Source organism: Acomys minous (assembly GCF_964271855.1).
Source record: "Acomys minous genome assembly, chromosome: 6".
Lineage (NCBI taxonomy): Eukaryota > Metazoa > Chordata > Mammalia > Rodentia > Muridae > Acomys > Acomys minous.
The window spans coordinates 18,010,867-18,019,431 of NC_140487.1; the positions used below are offsets into that span (position 1 = coordinate 18,010,867).

Consider the following 8,565-nt stretch of genomic DNA (forward strand, 5'->3'; position numbering starts at 1 on the left):
GAGCCCTAGGTAGCATCAATCAGTGAACGTGTGAGCGTTCAGTTGATCCCAGCTAAGGCTCTGGCTGGAGATCAAAGCCAAGCCATCCTCTAAGTGCCCTGTGTAAAGCACAAACTCAGCGAGCATAATACAGCTTTGAGCAGTGAGCCAATTTATTATTCAGATAGCCCCCAACTTATCAAAAAATCATGTAGAATGAGGTTGTTATAATTAGAGAAACACTGGGCATAGGTTATAGGCTTCCTAAACTCCTAACTGCCTTTGGTCCTTGAACACATTATGTAGCCTTTCGGGGTCTTATCTAAGTATCTCAAACACGGTATCTGGACCTTTAGGCCCCATCAACCTCTAATGTTAAAGGCTCAATATAAATATATATAAGTATTTAGTAGATTTATAGCTAACTCTAGGAGGTTTATCTTATTACCTATTATTCAAACTATTGGAAACAATAGTCCAAAATGCTGACAGTATAGGATAGGGTAATTTTTTTATGAGCCAGTTGTAGCATAAATAAATTACAAATAAATTAGTAAATAAATTTCTCTCTCTCAGTCATCTCTCAGAATCGTAATGACTATCATTTTGATTGATTTCTGACTTTTTTTTTTTGAGACTTGTCTTTCATAGCCCAGCCTGGCCTTGAACATCTAATCCTCCTGTTCTTGTCTCTTGAGTGCAAAGATAATAGCTATGTACCATCATTCCAGCTTTATACAGTGCTGAGATTTGAACCCACAACCTTGTCACGCCAGGCAAAAACTCTACCAACTGACCTACATCTCAGCCCGCATTCCTGACCTTCATATTGTACAGGCATCTCTACCTATTTGGGGCATCCTTCTTTAGTTACCAGTGACATGGTGCCAAAATTTGCTCACTGAGGTATTACTGTCTCTGTCTGCAAGGCCAGCAGCCTGAGAATTGTATGTGCATTTTCTAAAGTTCAATCTGTTGTACAAGAAGCCAGGCCAGTTCTTCAAAGTTACACCTCTCGGGAAGCCACAGTGTTCGTAGGAATGATCTATTATTCTGTGCACTACATTCCAAACAAAGCTAATGTGTTTACTGCATGGTTTGCAACATCCAATCCTCCCAGATCCCTAGAGTGGGACGACTTGGGACAGCTGACTTAAGGCAGTATTGAGGGGACCCAGCCCTGCTGCCAGCTCTGTCCGTGACTCAAAGGGCACAGCTGGGGCCCATAAGAGGCTAGCATGACCCTTGATGACAAGCACTTTTAACCTGACTCTCTTTCCTGAGTTTACCAGAATGACTGGCTCTTTTCTCTTTCTATTATAACGCTCCTGAACCTCGGGTGAAGCAACAAGGCTGCTGCTCTGATAGGAACTGAATGCTCCTCAAAGCACTTGCTATATCCCCCGATCATTTATGACATTTGGATTTTGTGATTAAAATGAGGTGATTTTTATTAGATATTATGCAAATAGATGAAATATGAAAAGAGCTACTTCTATGAGAATCATTTAAAAATGAAGAACTATGAGTGATACAGCTGTGTAAGATGAGTGAGGAAACCTAGGATTCCTCTCAAAGAAACACATCCTTCATATTTTATTATGTTTATAATGTATATTTCATTTAAGAGCAACGCTCTGTGCTCAAAGGCAAAGCCCCACTCTTATGCCAAAAGATAGGTAAATGGAGGATGTGTGTGTGTGTGTGTGTGTGGTATGTGTGTGTGTGTGTGTGTGTGTGTGTGTGTGTGTGTGTGTGTGGTATGTGTGTGTGGTGTGCGGTGTGCGTATGCTTATTTATTTCAGTTATGTTTGTAAAAAGTAATGATTTTTGGTTTGTTGCTCTGACCTACTTTTTAGTAGGCCACCTCCTAGTCCTGACCCTGTGGGATGAGCTAGTTCCAACTATTTACGCCATCTCCCTCTATTTCATCACAACAAATAAAGAGCAGTTGAGACTGCGCTTTTCTCCTGTCAGACTACAAATTGCCTCTTTGTGACTTCATGTTCACAGTACGCACGGCTTGGGCATGGACTGATCCCTGCCACCCAGCTATCCTGTCCATCCGCAACGCATCATGCCTTCCCCATCAATTCTAGAGGAACACGAGTCCCTGCAGAGTGAGCATGGCTCCATAGAAACTCAACACTCGGAGGATCTTCTGTTATCTGACCTAAAATAGATCTGCTACCTCTTGATCCAGGCAAATCTCTAGTTCAGTGTCTAGTTCCTTCCCGTCACTCTTAAGGCACAGTTCTTATCACTGTAGTAGTCAACTAAGTGTGATTATTCATACTGTCAGAAACAGAGGCACAGTGTCAGCAAACCACAGCAGCCATTTGTCTTTACCTGATTAACTGACCTGAGAAGATTCCTGTGGCACTTCTGCCTAGAGAATCAGTTTTCATTTGTTTGCACTGTATTTTTATGCATGTGTATGCATGCATGTGGCTATGTATTATTTGGTTTCCTGAGACAATTAAGTGGGCGAGGACATGAAACATTTAGCTTCAGCTAGGGGCTGGCAAACTTTCTCTACAAGGGTTCAGAGAGAGAATATTATTGTTTGGTGAGCTATAGGTTTCTCACAACTACTAAATTATGCTGTTGTATCATGAGAAATGCATAGATGCCATGGGAATGGTTGTGTTCCAATAAAATTGTATTTGTAAAGGTAGGAAGCACTTCCAATTTTCTGGTTCTTAGGATCTATCAAGATTGCTTACTGGTTCCCCCATTTCTAATTAAAGTTGTACAACCATCTTCTCTATAAATAAAATAATAATAATAATAATAATAATAATAATAATAATAATAATAATAATTCCACATCACTGTAAGAATCCATGCATGCCTTTGCCTCCTTTCTCATTTATTTTCAGGGCTGGACAGTATGACCTCCTTGCTCACCACCCACTAAAATTGCTCTCTTATCAAGGTCACTCACAATCTCCATGTTGCTAGTTCCCTGAGAGATTTCAGTTCGCTCTTTCTTAATCTCTGCACAGCTTTCCACATAGCCAGCCACTCCCTCATCCTTCTGGAGAGCTCTCCACTCTTAGCTCCCATGAGCTCTCATGACTGCTTTGCCTCCTACAGGAACAGCTACGCCCAAGTCATCACATGCTTCTCCTCTTCACAAACACTGAGTGCTGGCACTGCTCAGGGCTCTGCCTGGGGTCTGTTGCTTCTCTCCCTGCCGTTTCCCTAGGAGACCTCATCTGTTCTGTCACTTTAAATGGCATCTTTATGTTCCCAAGTTTATTTCTTCAGCTCAGTTCTTTCCCCAGTTCTTTACTCCTATATCAAAATGCCACTTGTATGCCAAGTCTCTGGATGTCTTAAACACAAAATGGTAATGAAATATTACTGAATACAGAAATTAGTTTACCTCGTTGCCCCAACAGAAACCAGAGACTAAACTCTAACTTCCCCCTTTGCTTCTGTTTGCATTACTAAGATACAGGCTTTCTCTTTCCTATTTATCTCCTTAATTTTTCCCAGGCTAGCTGCATTTTAGGGAAAATACTGAATAGTTCTACCATTACAATGAACAGCTGGCCCGAGACCCTGTCATCCTTGCTCCACCTCTGGCTATAGCCTGGCGCTGCAGAGGCCTGCACTTCTACTCTGGTGCCCAGGCCAACAGCCATTCTAATGGGTCAGTGCTTAAGCCAAAAGGGTCCTTAAATACTTGACCATACTTCCCCTTTGCCTAATGCTGCTGTTGCCAAGAGATTCCAGCACTCACATCCACTCTCACCCAGTGCAGTGGAAAAGCCATCTAACTGGTCTCCCTATCTGTTCTCTTGTTCCTGTCCCTGCTCTGTACAGCAGCCAGAAAGGCTTCTCAGAAACAGCAAGCTGACTCCGTCTCTCCACTGCCTGGAACCTTTAAACATGGAGAAGACCGGAGATAAAAATCTCTGCTTCCTGATGTGTGCCAGACCCTCAGGATCTGACCCTTGCTGTTCCCCGATCTCATTGCCCAGATGGGGACTGTCCTGACCCCTTTTGAGCAGAGCCTTCCTGTTACTGTCTTCCAGAACCTGTGTTTTCTCCACTGGGTTTTTTGAACCTGAACATTGTTATGTGGATTATCTTTTGGTGACTATTTTTTTTTTTTAATTTTTAAATTATTTTTCCTACCAAACTATAAGCTCTTTGAGGGTAGAGATCATGTTTCGCTTGGGCATTGATAGATTCCTACCAGCTTTAATTTTTAAAAAATTAATATTTGGTAATTTCTCTCTGTCTTCCTCCTCTCCTCTTCCCTCCCCTTCTCTCTCTTCCCCTCTTCTCCCCTCCCCTCCCCTCCTCCCTCACGCCCCCCCACAGAGGTTTCAGTTACACTACAACTACGGATCGCTTATCTCCCTCCCCTGTCCACCAGCTCTCCTTCTTCCTCCAAGTCTCTCTCCTATCACATAGTTTTATTTTTGTTTTGTGACTGAGTTTAACAAGGGCTGCCAGCATGGTGTGGAGCTAGCCACTAGGGCATGGGCAGCTCACAGTGGCTCCATCACTGGGACAAGGACTCTGCGTTCACAAGCAGCCACCAACTGCCAGTATCCCCCCAGGGAGGGGTCAGGCTTCAAGAGCCACTTCCGAAGCCATTATGGAATATTGATGCGTTCACTTTGTGCCCTCCTTGCGCAGGCAGCCACACGCTGTGAGTTCAGGGGTACAACGGCCATATCCTGGCTAGAAGGGAGTGCTTCCTGATCCTCTTCCCTTTGTCTGGCTCTTACCTTCTCTCTGCCCTTCTTCCAGGATGTTCCCTGGGCTTTGGAATGGGCCATGTGGATGGCTCCTCTCCAAATCCTCAAACGCCTTCTAGTTTCATCTTTTCATACACTTTTCGTAATGACTGAAATTCATGAAATAATTAACAATTATTTAGGAATTTGAGTATGAGTTATTCTCAGTTTTTAAACATCCATGTTAGCTACTGTTCTTTGCCTGAAATACCATACTGAATGGCCTTTCACCCAGTGAACTTGTCATTTCCAGGTATCCATGCTGTCATCACTCCAGGAAACCTTGCCTGCTAGTTCCTCCGTGGTAGAACTCATCAATTGCAATCTAAACATCAGATTCATTTCTTATTTTTTTCTTACCAATTCTTATGAAGTAAAAAAAAAATGGTTTTTTGTTTTGTTGTTTTTACAGCTGTTCCTGAAGCATCCAGCTCTGAACTCAGTAACTAAGTTTTAACAGAGCAATTCAGTCCCAAAGCAGATATTTCAAGGTCTTGAGAGAAAACCAGTGAATACACAATTTGAGTACTAAAGATTTCTAAGTGACTAGGAAAAAGAGGAGGGGCTATTGATTGGTTGGTATGTTTGGCTGTGTCTTTCTCTAACAATACAATTTCCCTTACCTAAGTGCTTCAGTGCTGGGCAGTGGGTCTACCTGCAAAGTCACTGCTTTGCTCTAAGGGCAAAAACTGGCTGATAAATTGCTCAATTTATTTATAGCTTGAGTGAGACTAGCAAAGTACAGATTAATGGAAAGATCTGTTTTAAAAAATGTTTGAGGGCTGGCAAGATGGCTCAGTGGCACTTTGTGGCCAAGTGTGAAGACCTCAGTTCAATACCCAAGACCCACTTGGTGGAAGTAGCTCCCAGAAGATTAAACATCACACACACACACACACACACACACACACACACACACAATCACAAAATAAACATAATTCTTATAAGTACGAAAAAACAAAATAGTAGGCTTTCCTTGCACTACTTTTTCTGTATGCTCATCTTAAGTTGGTATGATTTAGTAAAAAGCACAACTTCTTCCCTCTGCTTGTTAATGGCAGTTTTATGGTCTCATTCTGCCAGGCACATAAATATGTTATAATATAAACAAGCCCATGGTGTAATGAATCGTTTCAATCTTATTGTGCGTATGGTTTTACTACAAGTCTTGGGGGGAAGCTATTTGAGTATTCCATTTTAAAATTATGCTAATGTGATTACTCATTATGGTCCTGCTTACTCTTTATGATGGATGCAAGATGTTTAAGTCACCAGTAATACTTGTGGTGGTCCTGATTAGTGCTTGAGCCCTAATCAAGACATTGTTGATGAAGTTCAAATAACACATTAAAAAGTTATATGTGACAGAAGACTTGATTGCTTAGATAAGATTATATAAACTAATAAAATAAATGTAAATTGAATTAACATATGTTTTTATTCTTCCACAAAAATGTTAGCTGCTTTAAAAAGCATTTCTGCCAGACTATCCGGATCATTGTTTTCACAGCAAAAGCATGACAGTGTGAGTTGTTACTAATGCTGACGACACAGAGTCACAGATGTTCACCTTAGCAACTAGGTGCTCTCAGAGTTTAGGTTTCAGAGCAGCTTACCCATTCCTGTGCTTTGACATTTTGGTTAAGAGAAATTAAAAAAAAAAAAAAAAAGAAAAAAAAAAAGGACATGTGACATTTTGGCTGGGTATTATGACCCAAAGCCAGATTGTTGCTGCTAGCTTCTTGCATAAACCTCCAGCTCAAAGAAAGAAGTGAAGGTCAGGAAGAAGAGGGCTATATCACTTTAGAGTCTTAGAAGAGGTCATACTGAACACTTGATAAGCTGTCCAAAAAATAAATCTAGGAGCAATGGTGTAGTAGAATATTCTTCCTACTTAGGAATTTTAAAAACACTTTCAGATATAGACTTTCATTTTAGAAGGACTCAAAAACCACCCATGTAAGAGTGAATATATACTTTTTACTAAATGTTCAAATTTGTCACAATTATGTCAATTTAATGAGATGGAAAAGCAAGGCTTTTTTTGATAAACACCAAAAGTTAAAAATAAAAACTGGGGACAGTGATGACAATTACCTTACATGAGCCTCAGCAGCCAGTTTGCATTTCTAATTTCTTATTGGCTGCATAGTGCCAGGATTTCCTTGATAACAGAGACATACTGTGGGGAATGGTTTTAAAAGATGAGTGTGTAGGCCAATTGCCTTGTGATCTCAGGATACTGTTGTATCCACAAAGAAGGAGAAGGAAATTCATTTGTTTTGAGAACTGCACCCAGAGAGCTAACCCCAGGGACAAGTTAGTATGCTGTTGGACTCTACTGCACAAAGAGTTTTGTAATAGTTAAAAATTAAGTAAAATTCCAGTGGAATGTTTTCTGACCCCCTTGAGTCTCTTCAAGGGCACAAGAGGTAGACACTGTGAACATTCAGTTCTGACTGGGTTGGGTTTTTTTTTTGTTTTTTGTTTTTTTGTTTTCTTTTGACTAAAGTTTCTCCACAACATGAAGAAGAATATAACCACAGATCTGTTGGTCTCCTTTGCGCCCCTGCCCCCAATATTGCCATGCTATGGCATAAGTGATGTTTCCTGCTTGCAGTGTTCTCTATTGCAGTGGGGCAACATGTTTGTTTCCCCACTTCCTCATCCTTAACATCTAAGACCTGGTGAAGTCTTGCGTCCCACCTCCAACACATCATGACTCTTTTCACATCTCTTTTCTATTGTGACCTCAGTGGCCTCCCTCTGCAGACTCACTCCTTTCCCTTCTCCTCATGGCCAGAACTTCTCTTCTGAGACACATATGTGACTGTGTCACACTCTTACTTCGAAGCTGGCAATACTCTTCCACTTACCTGGGTGAGGTCAAACCCCTTGGCACATACCCTTCCGGGTCAGACCCTACCATTCTCCAACCTCATCTCTGCTGTTCCTGACCCATGTTCCCAGAGTATGGCAGGCTGCATCCACCTTAGATTTTGAATCTTAGTTTTTTGGTTTTTTGTTTTTTTGTTTTTGTTTTATTGAGATGTGTATCTCATAGGACTCGACTCAAATAATACCTCCTTCTCAGTGTCGTTCTTGATTTCTGCTTTTCTTCAGCTTCCCTTGTGTGACATATCCTTTTAGCATATGCTTCCAATGGTCACTGTAATGTGGTCATTGACTACAGTTATCTCTCTTTTGTCCAAAATCCTCTAAACGCTCAGAAGGCAGGGATTGCATAGCAGCCATCCTTTTCACTGGAAGCACTTACCACCATGCTTGGTGTGGTCCTGAAACATGGGATAATTTGGGGCAATTTTGGAACTTTGAACTTCAGCCCCTGTCTTCTTCTCACTTCACCAATACACGTTGCATAAATGAATTTGGAAACGTCTCTTTTTGTGAACTTTTCTTTCCCTCTCTTAAAGATCTGCCAGCCTGGTTAGTCAAACACACATTAGATTATTTGTTCATTTGTTTGTTTGCATGTTTGATACAGGGTCTGTCTAGCCCTGGCTAGCCTGATACTGTGTAGGCCTGTCTGGCCTTGATCTCAAAGAGACCTGCCTGCTTCTGCCTCTGAGTGTGGCTTCCAAAATGTCTTTATCCTGCTTGCTCCCAGGTTCTAACTTCCTGGTGCTCGGGTGCCTCAACCAGAACTCCTTCTCCTTGTGATTTCCAATTAGATTTTTGGGAATGTGCTAATCCTGCTTTAAAACCAGGGCTCCTTTTCATTGCTTCCCCCTTCTCATAAAATCTATTACCCTTCCCAAGAGAGCTTTCTCTCAAGCAATTTGCAAATGTTAGGCCTTCTGACCCC

General features: G+C 41.5%; 1 protein-coding gene across 1 annotated transcript in view; it reads right to left on the minus strand.

Moving 5' to 3' along the window:
• GLCCI1 (glucocorticoid induced 1) overlaps positions 1-8,149 on the minus strand; it is a 113,555-nt gene extending 105,406 nt beyond the window's left edge. The window contains exon 1 of the mRNA XM_084785925.1: positions 8,017-8,149. Within this exon, the coding sequence (XP_084642051.1) occupies positions 8,017-8,044 (28 nt within the window). The 5' untranslated portion in view covers positions 8,045-8,149. The remainder of the gene's footprint in view (positions 1-8,016) is intronic.
• Between the last annotated feature and the right edge of the window lie 416 nt (positions 8,150-8,565).